Raw genomic sequence first — 20,190 nt, 5'->3', positions numbered from 1 at the left:
CTTGCCCAGCGCCCTCAGACATTCCCATTAAAATAGCATAAATGAATAAATAAATGTCCGAGCGCATTCGCCGAAAAACAAGACCTCGATGTCTTCGCGGTGCTTTTTTATTTTCTCCTCCGCTCCGAATCCTCAGGACGCATTGTGAGATGCAGCTTGAGGAGATGTTTCTTCAATCTCTGGAATTAATTCACCCGTTTGACAAGAGAGACACCTTGGAAGGTGGAGGAGGTCTGAACGGCGGCAAACTATTTTTTTCCTGCATGCGATTTTGCACCATCCAAACTTTACACGTCACCTGATATACTTGACTTGTATGCACAAAGCACCTCTATCGACTATGCTCATTTTCTTTTATTTCCTGAATATTGTTTCTTTTTACTTTGTTTTGCTTTATTTCCGCACTATTTTATTTCATTATCCATTTACCGTGCATTTCTCGCACACATCTTACTGCATTCTGTCTGCATCGCTGCTACTGGGTGTCGACCCGGCCTCGGGAAACTCATTTCCTTCCAGTCTCTCGGAGTGGAATGAGGGTAGAAATCTTTGAATCACTAGTTAAAGGGCACTTCCATTTAAGATTTAAACATTCATCCAGCCTTTGCTTTAGTATTCATTCATTCATCCATTATCTATACCATTTATGCCGCACTCCAGGGTCACGGGGGCGGCGGAGCTTATCCCAAGTGGCGTTTGGTGAGTCGCACGATCTCAGGGCCCCATGCAAAAAAACATTCACTCATTCATTCAAAAGTCATCTGTAGGCATGCAAACATTCACTCATCCATTCACAAATTCATGGAGATATGCAAACATTTACTCATTCATTCATTCAAAAGTGATATGGAGACATACAAAAACATCCACTAATTCACAAGTCACGTGTCGGCCGGCATGCAAACATTTACTTATTCATTCACGGGTTTTATGGAGACATGCAAACATTCATTCATTCACAAGTCATATGGGACATGCAAAAACATTCACTCATTAACAAGTCATGTGTCGGCATGCAAGCATTCACTCATTCATTCACAGGTTTTATGGAAACATGCAAACATTCACTCATTCATTCACAGGTTTTATGGAAACATGCAAACATTCACTCATTCATTCACGGGTTTTATTGTGGCATGCAAAAACATTTGCTCATTCACAAGTCATATGGGACTTGCAAACATTCACTCATTCACAAGTCATGTGTTGGCATGCAAACATTCACTCGTTCATTCACGGGTTCTATGGTGACATGCAAACATTCACTCTTTCATTCATTCTTAAGCCATATGGAGACATGCAAACATTAGTTCATTCATTCACAAGTCATATGGGACATCTAGAAACATTCACTCATTCACAAGTCATGTGTCGGCACGCAAACATTCTCTCGTTCATTCACGGGTTTTATGGTGACATGCAAACATTCACTCTTTCATTCCTTCACAAGTCACATGGAGACATGCAAACATTCATTCATTCACAATTTATCTGTCGGCATGCAAAAATATTCATTCACAAGTCATATGGAGACATGCAAACATTCATTCGTTCATTTACGGGATTTATGGAAACATGCAAACGTTCACTCTTTCATTCATTCACAAGTCATATAGGACATGCAAATAATCAATTGCGTGTCATTAAGAGACATTCCCTGTCATGAGCAGGCTATGGAGATGTCGAACTGTTCACGCTGTCATTCACCATCCCTATGGAGATGAGCGGGTCTCCAATTATGCGTGTTTTTGGACTGTGGGAGGAACCTGGAGGAACCCTGGAGATACACCAGCCTCTGAATGCTTGATTTGAAATAAGAAAGAAGTCTGGAAACACTCTATATTCAGAACACCAGAAGTTGCCATGTTTAATAATTCACCTAAATAGTCCCCCCTCTCTCCCTCCCATCCTCCCTCCGTCCATCCCCCCATCCCTCCCTCCATCCCTCCACCCCCCCTCCCTCTCTCTATCCCCCTCCCTCTCTCTGCCATTTATGAGGTCAGTGGGTGCAGAAGGTTGGGCTTTAGTTGTCTTTGGTCGTCGTCACTTTCCCTTCTGCTAAGAAACGCGGGCTGCGACAGCACACACACACGCACACGTACTCACGCACACGCACTCTCTAACACACACACACACACACGCTCCGGGTCTAGGAGCCGCGGCAGGCACTCGGACCCGCGTTTGAGCGCGCAGACTTGGACACGAACAGCGGGGCAGGTCGCTGCCGGACCGGGGTTCCAGGAGCGGGTCCCCAAAGCGAGGCTGTTTGGGGGTGTGCACCAAGACGTGCGCACACACACACACACACACATACACACACTCCAACTCGGACTTCCTCCTCTCCGGCTGACGGGGGCGCGGAGGAGCGGTGCGCCTCCGGAGCTCCGGAGCTGGGAGGCGGCTCTGCAACAACCGGCTAGGATTTTCTAAAACAGCGCACCTTCTTGGTGGTTGCACACACACACACACACACACACACACACACGCAGCGATGACTCCACTGGATCGCCCGTCGTTTTCCTCTCGTTTCCACGGCGAGGCCACCGCCGCCAGCCGCTCCTGAGAGGGAATAAAGAGATAAATAGAGGGGGAGAGCCGGGGGGGGCGGCCGACCATGTCCTGAGCCGCGGCGGGGGAAGCGACCAACATGACAGTGAGTACAGCCCGGATGCGCGGCTCTACTTTTTGGGTACCGGTGTCTTGATATTGTGTGTGTGTTTGCGTGTGTTTGTGTGTGTGTGTGTGTCTGACGCTGGGCGTTCCTGTCCCCGCCGTCGCCAGAGGGATGAGGTGCCTCCGGAGACTTTTTCTCTTAACATTACATCATTTGAATGACTCTGCAAATTGAACACACGCACGTCACCGTTTAAATGTGTCGTTTCACACCCCGCACCTCCTCCTCCAAAAAAACAACAACAAAAAAAAAAAACAAACAAAAAAAAAAAACTAGATAATAACCAGTGTGTTACATGCAGGTGGAGGTTACTGCGTGTCATGCGTGTATACAAGCCGCCACCTTGCAGGCGAACACAGGGCGTGTGTGTGTGTGTGTGTGTGTGTGTGTGTGTGTGTGTGTGTGCCCTTTGGCGGACCATCTATCGAACCGAGTTGTGGGGGTCCTCTGCATAAATTCCACCCCCCGCCCGGTGGGCTGCAGGGGGAAGGGGTCGGTGCAGCTGCCGGCGTGCACGCAGCCCCAGCCCGCAGGGTCGGTTAATCCCACCGCGCATCGGCTTTGCTCCACAATCCCGCCTTGCAGCGCCTGCCTCTCTCTCTCTCTCTCACACACACACACACACACACACACTTAAACTGATTACAATATCCTAATCGGCCCCATGTGATCGGTTGATGTGATCGGGATTGTCTCGCACGCCGGTGCACGCCGGCGCGCTTCGGTCCGTCTCCCCGGGCGGAGGCTCCCTTCCTCCCCGGCCGGAGGTGCGCGGAGCCGCGGTTGCCGTGGATCCGCCGCTCGGCGGTGGGTTTTTTGTGCACGCCGGTTCTCCGCGCGTCGCTCCGGCGGCCGACGGACCGGGATGCGGGGCCGCTCCTCAGATGTGCACGTCGGTAAGGAGGCTCCTCGGCTTGATTTATTTCTATTTTATTCTATAATAGCTCCCTGGCTCTCTGTCTCCAGCCACAACCGAGTATTAGTGTCAGGCCGGGGGGGATGGGATGGGATGGGACGGGGGGGAAGCCGAGGTTCAGTCCGACCCTTTTTAGCTCCGGAGCTCTCCAAGTCACCGAACCGCACGTTGGTGGGAAATTATCGCGAGAACTTAATGCACGGAGTTTGCATTGTTGTCTGGACCGGTGCTGATAGCGTCACATCCCCGGGGCTTGATGTTTACCCAGGCTCTCCTAATAGGACTTTTTCACCGCCGTGTGGAGAAGGTCCTGGGGGGTTCTGGCTCCTGTCCTGTCTGACCTGTCAGGATCTCAGGGGGGGGGATGGTGGTTCCTCGGCACAGGGGCCCGACGATGCCTGCCAGCAGCATCAGCGGTTCGTGTTTGGAGCCTCCGAAGACGCTGAGTCACGTCACTGATGTGTTCTGCTCCTCCTGTGGTGTCAGCACTGCACAGGTGTGGTCCACAGATCCACAGATCCACAGATCCACAGGTCCACAGGTCTCTTCACCTGTGAATAACCCCTTCTGTTTGGGGTCTCCATGATCTCCCTGTGTCTGCGTGGGGTCCAAACACATGCTGGAGGTTCACCGCAGACACTACGTTGTCCAGACGTCCGAATGAGAGGCCGAATAGTTGTATATCTCAATATAACACACGAATGAATGAGCGAATGGTTGTATGTCTCTGTATGACATGTAAACGTTTGTACGTTGTTATCTGTCCTGTGAATGAACGAGTGAATTGTTGTGTATATCTTTATGACCTGTGGATTAGTGACTGGTTAGATGTCATTACATGACATGTGAATGATTGTTTGTCTCATCATGTGAATGAATGAATGAGTGAATTGCGTATCGCTATTAGACGTGCGAATAAGAGGGTAAATAGTTGTATGTCTCTATATAACACATGAATGAATGGTTGTTTATCTCTTCACGACGTGCGAATGAGTGAATGGTTTCGACCTGTGAACGAACGAGTGAATGGTCGTATGTCTTTTTTATGACCCGTGAATGAACAAGTGAATTGCAGTGTATCTGTGACGTGTGAATAAATGATCGGTTATATGTCATTTTATCACATGTGAATGAGAGGGTGAATGGTTGTATGTCTCATGACATGAATGAATGAACGAATGAATGAATGAGTGAATTGTTTACTCTCTATATATATATGATGTGTGAATGGTTATATGTCGTCAAGCGATGTGAATGAGAGGGTGAATAGTTGTATATTTCTATGACGTGAATGAATGAGTGAATAGTTGTATGTTTATATGATGTGTGAACGTGTATAGGCGCCCTCTGACCCCGAAAGCAGGACAAGCGGTCTCGATCACGGATGAATGAATGAATGAATGAAGATACCGTCATGTGGCTCACGCCGGAATTCGATGTTCATTTCTTTATTCCTGCCCTGAGGAGGAGGCGGGGCGGATACCTGACTGATACCTCCACGAGCGAAGCCTCGGGTCAGGCGGAGATTTGTGGACGGTTGTAAACAACACCGACATTTTCATTACCTGCGAACTAATCAGCCGGGCGGCGACGCGGGGCCGATCAGCCGGAGCGTCGAGTCAAGGTTAGACAACAACCCGGGACTCATCTTTCCACGCCGTGTGTGTGTGCGCGTCCAGCGGTGACATGTTCGTGTCACTCAGCCTGAGATGTAATAACGCCGAGGGTTGTGTGGAATATTAGCAGGTGTGTCACGGCGTATTGGCGCCGGCATCATCCTCGGCGCTTACATGAAGCCGTATCCCATCGGTGCGGCGCGTCAACCGCGGAACGTGGCTACGACGGCCGGTTCGGAAGCTCCGCGCACGATAGTCGTATTTTGAACGGCCCGCGCAGAAAGCAACAAAATACCCGATAGCGAGTTAGCGGGTGAATTGTGACGATCGCATTGTTACGGCGTTGAAAATGTCTGCGACGGTGTGATTATTCCGAGCGGCGTCACGTGGCGTTTAAGCTTCGGCCCGTACAGAGGAATGTGAGGCGAAAGGGTCTGACAATCCCCGCTCGACGGCGACTGCAAAATTTCTATGCAAAGGGGAAGTTCCTGCAGAATGGGAAGGGCTCTGTGGTCGTCGGTCTCAAACCGCAACAGCGCTGTGACTAATCGCGGGCCACACACTTCCCTATATTCTCTTTTCATTTTCCTCCCTTTCTTCGCTCTCTCTCGCTCTCTCGGCTTCGGCCCGGGCCTAACTCCATCCGTCTTCGCCGTGTCATTGCAGGATTACAGGGAGGATGGCATGGACCTCGGGAGTGATGCGTCCAGCCGCTCCAGCTCAGAGTCCAACTCCAACAAGGTCACACCTTGCTCCCCTTCCCCTGACCTGGCCATATTGGAGGACTACAAATCTTCTCCTTCCCTGGACCTGGTCACCTTAGAGGACTACGAGGAGGACGAGGACTACCAAGAGTACAAGAAGAAGGTGATAGAGGAGTGGGAGAGTGAGTATGGAGAGGACTACGCCTCTCCTCAGCCTCCTGGTCAAGAGGAAGGAGGCGGCGGTGGAGGCGGGGGAGGAGGAGGAGGCGGCGGCGCCGGGGTGGACGGGGTCGGCGAGGGCTACAGGAAGACGGTGAACAGCCGCAGCCTCGCCGAAGAATTCCAGGATGTGAAAACGGTCCCGCCCCTCCCGGCCCCGAGCGGGCGCACCGCCACCTCGGCCGCCGCCGTCCCAGAGGAACTTAAACAGAACGGAAATGTGATTTTGCCCAGGAGCCACCAGCTCCGCTCCCCTGGTACACCGCAGGGGGGCACGGGGACCGCCAAGCCCGGCCGCCGTAGCTCCGGTCAAGGCAGGGGGAGCCGCGGCATCGTCACGGCCGGCGGGGGAGGACACGGAGGAGGCGGCGGCGGCGGCGGCGGCGGCGGCGGCGGTGGGACATGGGGACGTATGGTGGGATACAGACAGGAGGAGGGTGCGGAGGAAGAGCCTCTTCCGACCATGGACTGGGCAGCCCTGGAGAGGCACTTGGCGGGTCTTCAGTGCCGAGAGCAGGAGAACCAGAACCTCAACCACAACCAGAACCATAACATGGGCAAGACCAACTACACCTCAGTGAGTCCAAAAAAAAAAAAAAATCACTTTACATCTTCTTGCTCTATTTTCATTTCTGATGTTTTTTTTTAAGCTTCCCCGCTTAAATGTAGAAGATTATTTCCCTCGTACATTTCCTCAGCTCTCCCATCCTCTGGTGGGCTGCTGTAATCCAGCAGTTATCCATGTCAGATGGACTCTTGATACACAAGGTTAGGTTAGCCTGAGTAAAGAAGAGGGATTAGAGAGCTAATGTAGCGCTAAGCTATGTGGCCTGGCTATTAACCTAACCGTCATGGAAGTCTGGGCTACACAGCTGGAGGGAAGGCAAGGCTGCAGCCAGCAGAGAGGAAATAAATGGGATTCAGTGAATCTCTGTGCAGATGCAAACAGATATCACCAGGAAGTACTTGCTGTACATTTGGAGAGCTAAATCCGCCGTCCGAGGCCGCAAACTGGAACATATAAATAGTCCTAAATCCTGTTACCGTGCCAACTGTCGTCAGAGTTAACCGGGTTAATGTAACAGCTGATATAATTGTCGTTCGGTTAATTCTACCGCACTATGTCAGCAGAACTAGCACCACTAATACCGAATGCCATGCCGTTAGCATCTAATCACTATTCCGATGAAATGGTATTTTAAGAAAGCCTCGGACGACCTTCGAATGATTATGTAAATATCATTGATACGACTTGGAGGTTTTGCAATAGATGGTCTCCGTCCAACTATTTTGAAGTTCCTTGTTGTGGCGGTGTGGCATTTGTACCAGAAGATGTCAGTATTGCACAGCCGGCCTGCAGGGAGCAACTACGCCTGTCTGTAACGCACTAAAAAACATGGGCTTTTTGGAGGTTTTTACCAGTCTTTTGACATCAGCCGGTATAAAATCGCAAACCGGAGCGCAGCTCGGTGCATCCGGAGTATCGTCTCCGCAGGTCCGTCACAACGCCGTCCTCTTCCATTGCAATGTAACACAAGAGTGAGGCTGAATGGAGTGGATGTGGGTCCCTCTTGGTATGCGAGCCCCAAAGTCCCGTTCCTGAGCGCACATAGGCGCCGGCCGCAGCCTGTGCCATTGTGCCTGTCTCTTGTGTGTTTGGCGTCTTTGTTTGTGCGTCCCGGAGGCCCCCCTCTGTCTCCCCGAGGCATGTCAGGAATGTTGCAGGAGGCGTGTGGGGGGGACGAGGAAATGATATCTTTAAGCACACACTTTGATTCAAAACCGCAAGGTCGGTGCGTTTGGGCCTTTTTAGTCCGTTATCCGGTCATTTGAAGGTCGGATATGAGTGCGCGTCGGTCTGAGGGACGTCTGCCGGGCTTTGTCTTCTGAAATCGAATGGTGGAAGACCCCCGCTGAGGGACGTGTGTGTCCTCACAGCACTCACACACACACACACTGGAGTAGTTGCATATCACTTCTTTATTTGACAAAATCATTGCATCGCTGTAGATTGGATTATCAATTGTTTATGAATATGGATCGGACGCTTTACGGGCCATCATTCAAGAGCCGGGGTGACATCTGTGTTATGTGCTTGTGTGCGGGGGCGGGTTGAGGAAGCGCGCACGTACTTAACTGAACTCAACCGTGCACTTCTATTGTTACGCGAAGCGCCGGTAGGATTTCGACAACCTACGACAGCGTCGTCTTCTTTTTTATTGTTAAAACTGGATTTGAGAATCGGTGCATTGACTTACATTCACCCCGTCACATATTTATATGCAGATTTATTTTGCGTTTTGTTTATTTCACGCTGGCTAAGGGTGGTTAAGGGTTGAATTTGTTGTTCAAGACTTGATGAAAATCAGGAACTCAGGACACGTTTAGTTAAAATATGTGCTTGCAAGGCCGTAAATCTTGGCCAAAAGGGGTTTTTATAGTACAATTCTCACATTGCCAGAGCCATAAATTCCAAAAAAAAACATTCCATGGGAAATGATGAATTAAAAAAATCTTAGATTTATAACATTTTAACCGCCTTCTACAATCACACAGGTCGCGTCTCCTGCTGTGGATAATTCCATCGGTATGCAGGGCATGAGAAAGGAGATAGAAGCGAGCAGCAAGGGGATACAACTCGCTCCGGATAATTCCCACTCTCAAAATTAGCCACTACTCTTGACAAATGATGTTGCCTTAATCAATGAAGCGCTTCCTGTACGCCGTTTTGCGGTTTCCTCGGGCCGGCCTCCGAATGTCACCGTGCAATGAAAGGGGAGACAGCCGTGTATTGACCCTCTGCTAGCCTGAGAATACAAGTGTACAGAAGCAATCAAGGAGCATTAAGGGAGCTTAGACATTAATGGTGGGAACACGTCTGACCCCCTGAGACCCATCAGAGGATAAACACAAATAGATAATGGAAGAATGAATGAATGAATGTATAGTATTACATTATGTCTCTTTCCGTGTCAGGGGCCGTCTGGGTGCTTTAATTGTCAAATTTGCAGGTCTTAGTAGGAAGAGCCTTGGCTTTTAATATGTCGTAAAATATTTAGCTGTGTAGTCCGAGGGGAGCCGGCGCCACGGCGATGTGTTTGCTCATGTATGGAGAGGGCGGTCGGTCCAGGCTGCTGCAGGGCTCCGGTGGGACGGAGCTATTCACGCTCTGGTAGAGCTCCAAAAGCATCGCTGCTCTCCTGGACGGCACGACCACTGCGAGGCTCAAAGATTCTCATCTGCCCTGTCATTAAGGGCCTTGAGACGCCTTTGGAAAGTAGCCTGTAACTACATATACATATACATATACATATACATATACATATACATATACATGAGGCAGGAGAGCTGCGTGCCTCACTGAGCGGCACCTCGCAGCTGTTTTATCATTGCTTAGCACAATAATCTAGTGACGCACATACAAGTGTTGACAAAAAAAAACATTTCCAAAACTAGATTGGAAATGTAGTTCATATAGCAAAAGTGTTTAAGCATTTTAATAGCGACCGACAGCAATACGATCTTAGTGCAGAGCATGCCAGCAGTCTACGTTGAGGCTCGACAGTCGGCGGCCTCACTGCACATCTCTTCTAAGTATTTGAACAGTAAATGTGAAAATCGAGCCATATTGAATAAAAAACAGTCTAAAACTGGTGAAGTCAAATGAAAAATACCTTTACAGAGCAAATCACTGATAAATAGAACCATTATATATTTTTTTTTACTTTCCAAGATTGGCAAGTGAGGCACACACTCTCCTGCCTCCCCTGACTGCATGTCACAACATATACTTATACATATACATATACTTATACTTATACATATACACATAGTTATACATATACATAAACTTATGCAGCTAAATAAACATATGCATCCAACTACACATATATGTATGCATAGCTGTGCAAATACATGTATGCATATACATATACATTGGCATATACATATGCTTATGCATGTACATAAACATGTATACCCATGCATGTACACGTGCATATATGTTTACACGTGTTTGGGAATAAATGAATACAAAATAGTTAATTGTGGCACTGGACAAATGCACTCCATCTGAGAGGATCAAGATCAGGTCAAGAGCTTCACATTTAGGTGGTCAGCTTCCTGACGAAGGCGTCCCACGCGTTGTTGGAGGACAGGGTTGAATTTGGGAGCCAGGGGAATGTTTTTAGGGCGTCAGTTACGCTGTAAAACTCTTGAGAATCGTCAAAGTAAAGGAGGTAACCTCCTTTCATTCAAAATGTTTTTGTCCTTAGAATGCTCTCCGTATCTTGCGTAACTGAGCTTGCTATGAATGAAACACAGCTGACGTGTTTTTGCGGTGCGTTTGTTAGGGCGCGGTTGCGACGGCTATCTAAATGTCTGCCGGCGGGCCGTGAAGGTGGAGGGCAGGAGACCTGCAAGTAATTTGTTTCTAATGAACTCTCCCGGCACGTGGCAAAGAGGGGCCCTCGGGGAAACGTTGCCTCTAACCCCCCATTAAACCCTACACCCCAGAAATATAAACAATAATATTATCCCACTGCGGTTCCTTTTTGAGGTGAAAGAAGCAGTGAAGCGGGTCTTCTTACATGCCTGGGTATCCTCACTCTTTATTTATTTTGCTTTTGGGTTTATATCCAGCATGCATATCGAAATACAGTAATGAAAATATCCGTGCCTTCGGGCCGTTCCGTATACCTCAGAGTGCAGACACACACCCACGCTTACTCACACAATTTCAAAACAACCAGTGTGGAAACTGTGAAAATATATCATGATTAGTCCTGTGCTGAGGCATGCATGCGCCACTCCTACTCTGCGTGTGTGTCACACACACATACACACACACATGCACACGAGCGATTATCTTTGGTAGTCAAAGTCTGGTTGTATGTGTGTTTGTACAACATTATCATATCACTCGCGATAAAGCGAATTTGTCATGACTGAGATTCATTTCCTGATCATGATTAATGCTATTTTTATGGAATATTCATAAGCGCGTTTCCTCTAAATCGCTAAAAACACCTACCGATATTCAGTAAGCGCTTTCAAAGAGAATCTAAGAGGTGCTTTCTACGTCGAGCCTTTTCTCCTGCAGGATAGTCACCTGAGTTTTCCCTCTCAGCCTCGGCGTTGCTCTCTAATGGATGGCGACACATTTGTAGAACACCAACATTAGCTTGTTATCCGTGCGCCGGATAAACCGACATGACAATTTCTGTTTTCAGCTGTACTAAGAGTACGGGAGGGGGAAGCCAGAGCACCGTAAAAGTAAAAAACAGCCCAGAGCCAAAGGTCTGAGTGTGGGCGCTGCCCCAGAAAAGCACTGGCGAGCTGCAGAAAATGAAAGGATGAGCGAAGCGAAGGCGAGGTGTTTCTTTTCCCCCTCTCCCCGTAGGGCCTCCCTGTCATTACGGACCAGCTCACCGCCCCTCCATTAACATCCTAACTACTTCCCTCGCCTGGTTCGCGGTGCCACGTCGAGGCGGGACGGGATCGCAGGGTTCCAGAAGAAACACTGAAGAGACAATGAGAGAGAGACGACACAACGATACACCCTCACTGCTTTTGTGATCGGAGCTCTTATCTGACTGAAAAATAGAAGATGAGGCGGCTGCATAGGGGCGTGTGTGTGTGTGTGTGTGTGTGTGTGTGTGTGTGTGTGTGTGTAGTGGCGGGGGCTTCATCCAGGTGTTGAGATCACATTCAGAAGCCACGGTGTCTGGTTCAGCCCCCGTGCTCGTCTGCTGCGATACCAGCTGAAACACGCCCGATCCCTCACACACACACACACACACACACACACACACACAGAAGCTCTAAAACACACCCCTTAACTGCCTCTGCTGTCGGCGGTCTGAGGCTCTCAGACTCACACACAACTTTCTGAATCAAGGATTTTTTTTTCCCATGTATTCTGAGAGTCTACCGGTGTTTGCAGATTTTTTATTTTTGTTTTGTCGTCCTGGTTTTGCCCGTGGAGTATTCTCAGCCCGCCTCAGCGTTGGATTCCTCACCGCACAGCGGCCGATTAACTCAGGTACGGCAAAGCGTGTGTATTATGTGGAAGTTTCTCACCGCGTACGTCAGTTACTCTTTTCCCCGTCCACGTTGAGGCTGAAGCTAATGGGACACAAGTGGTAAATAATGGTTTGTCTAAAAGCTCATGGTAGCCCAGGGCCGTGCATTCCTCAGACGCGGCAGTTTATCTGTAAAAAAAAAAAGTATGCGGTGACTTGAGTAAAGTAGTGTAAAGTAGAGCCATCTGCACATCTGCCCACGGCTGTCTCTTCTAACCAAGACCTGCTGTCAGGACCCCCTCGCCCTTCTGACTTCAAATATGCAACGCACATGTACAACATTTGGATCCGTCTCTGGAGAACCAGACTCAAACAGGACAGGACGCGATGGCCGAACATCAAACACGTCAGACGATCGACCCGTCTGATCTCCAGCTGAGTCATGACGATCCCTCCGGTTACTTTTAGAGTATCTTGGCTGCGGTTGCGTATCCAAATTAGCGCACTCGTGCTAATTTTTATATTTCAAACACGCATGCCTGCATACCTATGTTCATATCAGTGGCAGATAGTAAGAATGGAGGGTCACCGAGTCCAAAGTGCAAAGTGCAACGCAGAAAAAGACGAGGCCAAACCCGCCGTTGTAAGTTATAATCGCAATAATGCGTCGGGTTTCTGCGGGTGCGATTCCTTCGCCGCTTCGCTGTCGACGTGCGACAGTGGATTTCCAGGTGTGATCTTCCCGGCCGGCGCCCCTGATTGAGCCACTGTGATATCATTTCTCGCTTTACATCCGCGCGGTCACGTTGTGACGATCACCCCCTCTACTATTAGCCCTTGGCGCGCAGGGACGTCCGCAAATGATGACGGCACTGACGTGCACATCCTGACCGGCTATTATTAGCCTCGGTGTTACTGACTGTCGAGCGTGACGCTGAGCCTGGAAGTGCGAATCTCCTAATAGTCATCTGTGTTTGCCCTCTCCTCTATGCTTATTTGAGTCTCCAGTGATTTATTGAATGCGTGATAACAGGTTAAAATATCCCAACCCTGAGCGCTGTAAAATGAAATCCACGGGTTTGTTTTAAAACTCTATTTTTCTAAATATAAAACAACCAGAAGCACTTCTTCCTCATTAATGTGCCGCCGACTCAGCATGACATGTGAAAACGACGACAACGCTGACGTTCGCGCTCTTTCCGTATAGTTACTCACTGCCGAGCAGGAATCTCAGCCCGCAGGCACCGACTTCTGCACTTGTGTCACTCAGAGGCCAAATCCCAAAATACCGTAATATCCGGACTATTGAGCGCACCTGAATATAAGCCGCTAAAATTAGCAAAATAAATATATGCGTACATATATAGGCTGCATTTGTCTGTAAGCCGCAGGTGTCCACGTTGTAACGAGAGACATTTACGCAGAATTTGCACAAATTCGTACTAGAAATTATTTTTTCCAAGCTGTTTGGCCCCAAAAAAATCCATTAATCAGCCGCATCGTTTTTTTAAGCCACAGTGAAAAAAGTTGCGGCTTATCCTTCAGAAATGACGGTATCCTCAATTCTTTCACGCGTCATTTAGAGACATGCAACCACTCACTCGTTCATTCACACATCTTAAGATAAGATAAGATAAGATAAGATAAGATAAGATAAGATAAGATAAGAATACTTCATTGATCCCCAAAGGGGAAATTCATGTTACAGCAGCACAACAATAACAAAAAATATGAATATAATTATGAATAAAAGAGACACTTAATAGGACAAAAAGAAGGATAAAAATGGCAGCTATTCGGCCATTTACATGTCACATGGTGATGCAACCAATCACGCATTCATTCAAACGTCTTAAAAAGGCAAATAACCATTCACTTTCATTCACTCCATTTAAATACAACCAGCCATTCAGTCAGACCTCATAGAGCGAATGTTATGTTATTCACATATTGAATAAAAGCAACCGTTCAGTTGTGACATACAGCTATTCACTCATTTATTTAAATGTTGCATAAAGATATACAACCGTTCATTCATTCATTCAGAGGTCAAACTCATTTTAATCGAGGGCCACATCAGCTTAACGGTTGCCCTTAACGGGTCACATGTAACGGTAACAGTAGAAATGTAATTAAATGTAATGTAAAATAAACTTAACTACTCCTCAATCTTAAATAACGCATTCAAATCCAAGATGTTACATATGCATTCCCACCTTTCTTGAAACAGCCTCTTCCATCTTCATGAACTTTTCTCTTCCTGGACATTTAGGGATCACTTGTATTTCTTAATTCCTCTCATTGAAAGTGGCATAAATGTGGCTGCGCTGCGATCCAATGGCGGGACTGCGGGTAACATGATCAGCATGAATTGTGGGAAATGTAGTTTATGCTTATTTTAAGACGATCGGACCTTTTAAGACTCATCGCGGGCCACATTTGACCTTGAGTTTTCATCCATTCGCTCAAACAGACTTGCAACCGTTCACCCTCTCGTTCACACGTCTTGTCAATGAACCCCCTGCATGTTTTTGGAGTTTTGGAGTTGAACCAGGGACCTTCCACCTGCGAGGCGCAGGCTCTCGCCGCTTCCAGTCCCCGCTAATTGTCCGCTTCCTCGAGCTGTCGGCAAGCGTTACAGCCTAATGTTTTCTGGCCGCCAAAAAATCCAGCAGGAGTCCATTTTCTGCCCCGCGCCCGTCTCGTTCCCTCCACCCCGTGGAAACCCATCGAAGAGAGGCTCGGGCTGTGAGTGGCAGAGCGTGCTGGGGGAGGAAATGGGGATTTACGTGGCCGCGAGCGGGATGACCTCCGATGTTATGGCGCTCCGTCGGTCCAAAAGCGGCAGTCGCTCAGGAGACGAGCCAGAATACACGTTCGCTCGCAGGTCAGCGAGGGGGAATGGAGAGAATCAGCTTTCGGAAGAGGGGAAACTAAACAAGGGCTGGGATCCTCTAGGAGTTGAAGGATTTCCTGAGCCTCTTGTTGGGTTTACGATAAGAGAATCGGTGGTTTGACACCGAGTTTCAGATCTGTGATTTTACAAAAGCTTTAGAGTTCCCGCTCCCACGCTGAGACAGTTTTACGAGCAAATAAACATCCCCGGTCTTTGGATGGAAGCTTTTTTTTTCCCCCCGTTGGGGGGTTCGGGATGAGTTCTCTCGAAATAGCCGGGTTCAGGAGATGACGCGCGGATTCTTGAAATGCTAACGGAGGTGTTTTTAAATGAGTTTATTTGAAATTCACCCGTTTTTGCCTTCGGAAGGTGTTCGTTTTAACGGTACCTGTCAATTTCTGACATCCCGTCTTCCACTGTTTTCTTTTTAATTGTCTGTTTTATCCACAGCGCCGACATGTATTTTGCATTAACGTGCGCTTGCACGGGCACGAGCGTTCACCGGGGCGGAGTGAAACATGAAACGCCGATCCACCCCGCGCCTAATTACAGAGCCCGTTTTGGGTGTGTGAGACGTGGAGATGTGGGTTGTGAGCGTGGTCCGTTTTAACCGGGCTAAAAATAAAAATAAAGCACGTATAAATCATGCGCGCAGCCGCCGCCTACACACTGCCTCACACACACAATTATCCTTGTTTTTTTTTTCGCAAGTCTGTTTGTGAATGCATGTGTGTGTGTGTGTGTGTGTGTGTGTGTGAGAGAGAAAGAGAGAAGAGGGAGATTTGTGCCAGGTCATGCTGAGAGCTTCATCTGTTGCCGTGCAGCACAGAACACTTTCATCTTCCTACGTGCACGTTGCTTAAAAATCACCCTTCCATCAAGCTGAGGCTGCTCTGCAAATGTTGGATTTCTCTCCTGGGGTCAATTACGTCCGCTTTTATCTTCATCGGTAAAAAAGAAAAAAAAAAAAAAAATAGCCATGACACGTTCTTGAAGCGCGAGACTGTGTTTTTTGCGTAGCCTCTTTAGTCCCACCAGGAGAACAGCAGTGGAGAAAAATGAGGGATTATTTGATGACAACCGGCCAGGGAAGCCTTCCTCTGCAGCCAATCATCCTGTCCTCTTTCCCTCCATCCATAAATTTCTCAGGTCTCGGTCTGGGCCCGCTGCCTCTCAGCATCCTTCCACCCAGATCTTCACCATCCGTCCTCTGGTCGCGTCCAAACCGTCTCCGTCTGACTTGTATCTCCAGAATCTCCCTCTGACGGACTCCTTTCTGATCCTGTCAGTCCTCCTCACTCCCAAAGAGAACCTCCACATCTTCATCTCTGCCTTCTTTCTTCTCCTCCGCGTCTCCAAAGCAGGAAACATGGCTGCTCTCACCGCCGTCTGGCATACGTTCCCCCAGCTCTTCTCCAGCCTCTCTGGACCGCCGACCTTCGGCGCTTAAAGCCCTCCGCCTTCTCCATCTCCAGCATCCCCTCTCATGTATTCTGTCTCCCTGCAGCAAACCTTGAATCTTTAAATCAAGTCAATAATCAATAAATATTTTAAATTGTAGGATAAATGGTGAATTTTATTTTGATTTTTTTGGGGGGTAATTTTGTCATATAACCAGTCATTAAATAAATTTTTTTTTTTTTTTTTTTTTTTTTTTTTTTTTTACAAAAATCAACAATCAAAAGCCACTCATTTAGGAATTGCATAATGAGAATTAAAAACGAAACAACAACCGCTTACAGATGAGTTGGAGAAGCGAGAGAAGTGTTGACAAATAAATGAATGAGTCGTCTCTCGGTTATATTTAGGCCGCGAGCGTTAACACGTTCACTTCCTCTTTCGCTGCCGTTCCTGCGAAGGCGACAGAAAGCCTCCAGGGGATGTGCTTTTATTCAAAGCTGCACCGACTCCATTGTGCTTAAAGGTCAATGTCAGTATTACCTCACAAAGCCTTTTGTGGCCCTAATTTAAGGATTTCCCAAGCAGAATACAGTGGACCCTCGCTACTTCGCGGTTCGGCCTTTGCAGTGTTTTTCAGGTTGTTGTTTTTTTGCGGTATTTGAATTTTTTTTTTGTCTTGAAATAGCCATATTCTAGCCTAAGAAGGAAAAAAAACCCACTAAAACATATAGTGAAATTAAAAAATAAAATCGATAAAATACAAGATCTCCTTTGCAAGCATCCTTGGAGGAGATTAATAGACATTTGGCCATTCCTCGCCGAGCAGCGATGACAGACGCCGCAAAAGCCTTGCAAAACATGTCGCGAGATTGGGACGACGATACGGTTCGGTCGCTCCGCTTTTCTAACTTGATCAATTTTCAAGCAGAAAAAAAAGCAGCAGCCGCCTGTGACGATGTTTCTGGAGAAAAAAACACCAGCGGGGAGGTTGGTAAAGGGTTGAGTGAGGTTTGTTGAGGGTTAATATATCTGTAAATACCATCAAAACTATCACGCGGAAATCCACTTTTTGCGGGGTGTCTTGGAACGTAACTCCCGCGAAAACGAGCGTCCACTGTTTACCATTACGCCAAAGTGGAAAAGTCGTTATTTTCATGCGTCTGCGTCACTTTTGGATGGTTTACCTCTCGATTCGTGTCATTTGATCTGCAGCCACAGCGACAAAGGGGTTGTAACTTATCTGACCGTGCGTATTTCTGTCCCCGGTTTACTCTGACACCCCCGAACTAGAATGAACACAGAATATAATTGTCGGTCAGTGAAGCCATTTGCTCGGCGGGTACAAACATCGGTTTTGGCGCGTTGGGAAACGTGCAAACGAACCGGCTATTGCTACAGTCTGCTTGTCACAGCTTGTTCACTCTTTCCCGCGACCAACCCCACCGCACAGTCCTCATTAGAACAACTTCTGGTGGGTGATCACAGGAATGACTACACACACACATGCACGTGGGCGTGCACGCGCGGCCATGGCCTTCCACATGGCTTCCTCGCTGTCAGAGCGAGCTCATTACCGCCAGAATCCAGCCCTCACACTGAGACAACCTGCTTTGCCACGCAGTGTTTTTGTGCCGCCGCAAAATGTCAGCCTTCGCTAAAAGCATCTGGGTTCCCGTCTCCCCCGCTGCGAGGCCGGGCGGGAGCGGGAGGAGGAGGGGGTTCAGGAAAAAAAAGGCGGAGGAAGACTCAGAGATGTAATAGCGGGAAGAAAAAAAAAAAAGGTAGTTAAAGGACAGAGGTGTCGGGTGAAGTGTTTACCCGCCAGCACCGAGAGGTAAATCACCGGGTTGTTCGCTCCTTCGCTTGCGATTAATTCGTGACGGCAGAACTTCGGCTCATGAATTTAATTCCTTCTTTGACTCCGTTCGCGCACCCAATCCGGTTTTCCCATCGGGATCAATGTAAATCCCGTTGATCCGTTCCACAGCCCCGAAAACATCCTGCACTCTTTTCTGGGTTTGTTTGTGGCAAAAATATAGGAAGGCGTGAAATATAACCTGAATTATGACTGTGTTTCTGGTGTTCTTTCTCTCCTTGACACCGCTTGTACTGTTTCCTCGGCTAAATCAGCAAAAGTAAAGCTTTTTAGCGTATTAGCCCCTCGCTAACGCCATCTCCAGCAAGCTGTCATTCATCCAAACTGACAGTCACTTTTCTAATTCTTCCAAGACTCCATACCTTTGCTTCGCTAACGTAGTCGCCCTTTTTGCCACATCGGCCGTCTTCAGCACAGCGGCAGAAAAACATAGCGGAGCCCATCTTTGTTCTTGATGGTTGACTCTCACGTTTCATTTCTTTTGTCAGATAGATTGTTATTCTTAACCGCTTCCTAACACCGCAATCACTAGTGTGACCTTTTTGGGAGCCATCATGAGGGCTAGCTGACTAAAAAAAAAAAAAAAAAGCACAGTTTAATTCCAAATTTAATCTGAAACGCAACAGTTTGTTGGCCAATTTGTTTGTGATTAATCGTTTGTAAGCCCAGAATCTGATGCACGTCTCTGACTCACCATGCGCTCACAATGCGCAATAATTATTTCTGTGCAATTTCTTTTATTCATTTTCTAACATAGTGCAATAACCCGGAAAAAATATACACATATGGTGCAATAACCCGGAACTATATATATGTGTGTGTGTGTGTATATACTGTATATTTATCAGAGACATACATGTGTAATTTCCTTTCTTGTATTTATATCTAATATACACACACACACATATATATATATATATATATATATATATATATATATATATATTTTTATTTTTTTTTTTTTTTTTAATTTATCTATTTTTTTTTTTTTTAATTTATTTTTATAAAAAAAAAAATTCATACTGTTGCTTCTATCTTTTATCTGGTACCCCTTGATTCTGAGCAGGTGCTGTAACAAAAAGCAATTTCCCCCCCCTGTGGGATCAATAAAGTAATTCTGATTCAGATTCTGATTAACTGGCCCGCATGGCGGCGGTGAATCCAAGTAATAGCCCAGTTCCCCAGATCCACTGATGCATGTGTGACACACTGCTGGAGTCAGAGTCGTTGCAGTGCTATGCGCGCGCGGTGTGTGTAAATGTTCCTTCCAGCGCGGCGGTGTGTGTTCCAGGCCCAGCTGGTCTTCAAACAGCCTCGGTTCCGCCTTGATTTTAATTCAAGCTTCTATTTTGACAACGGGATTCCTGCGTTCGGTGTCTCGGGGGGTGCTGGGGGGGGGCACCTGTGCCGGAGCTCCGATTGTAACCTTGACAACGGTGTGAAGGTCAGCGGGTATTTGGACGGCGCGCTGCCATGGCGACGAGGGGGAGTAGAAGCCGCCTGGTGTCAAAGCAGGGCTCACAGATGTTGGGCTTCAAAGGGTTTTTCTCTGGCTTCTCTTTTTGTGAGAACTTTGCCTGGAATCCACGCGGAGCTGCATACATTTGCATTCAGGCAGGAAAGGCTTCCTTAGCAGGATGGAGATCTGCTGAATCCAAAAAAAAATTTTTTTAAATCCCCATAACGTTGATGAACAAGCTGTTAAAATGGTTCTTATTTGGTTTTTACGTGCAGATTGCCCAAAATTGAAATATCTGCATGCTATTATTGTTGAATGTTGAGGTTATCTGTGACCCACATGAAATGGATTTTATAATACGGCTGTCAAAAAAAAAAAAAAAAAAGGCTAGCTCCCGTGAAAGAAA

The 20,190-nt window shown here is 47.5% G+C and overlaps 1 protein-coding gene across 1 annotated transcript in view; it reads left to right on the top strand.

Moving 5' to 3' along the window:
* The first annotated feature begins 2,055 nt into the window (after window positions 1-2,055).
* Window positions 2,056-20,190, top strand: part of schip1 (schwannomin interacting protein 1) — a 49,865-nt gene continuing 31,730 nt past the window's right edge. The window contains exons 1-2 of the mRNA XM_086164240.1: window positions 2,056-2,653; window positions 5,873-6,706. Coding sequence (XP_086020366.1) covers window positions 2,648-2,653; window positions 5,873-6,706 — 840 coding nt within the window. The 5' untranslated portion in view covers window positions 2,056-2,647. The remainder of the gene's footprint in view (window positions 2,654-5,872; window positions 6,707-20,190) is intronic.

The sequence above is a fragment of the Fistularia commersonii genome, chromosome 18 (assembly GCF_037954325.1).
Source record: "Fistularia commersonii isolate RoL2024-O1a breed Wild chromosome 18, RoL_Fcom_v1.0, whole genome shotgun sequence".
Classification (NCBI taxonomy): Eukaryota; Metazoa; Chordata; class Actinopteri; order Syngnathiformes; family Fistulariidae; genus Fistularia; species Fistularia commersonii.
Note: the sequence above shows the minus strand (reverse complement) of the source record. Positions and strands in the feature narration are given on the sequence as shown.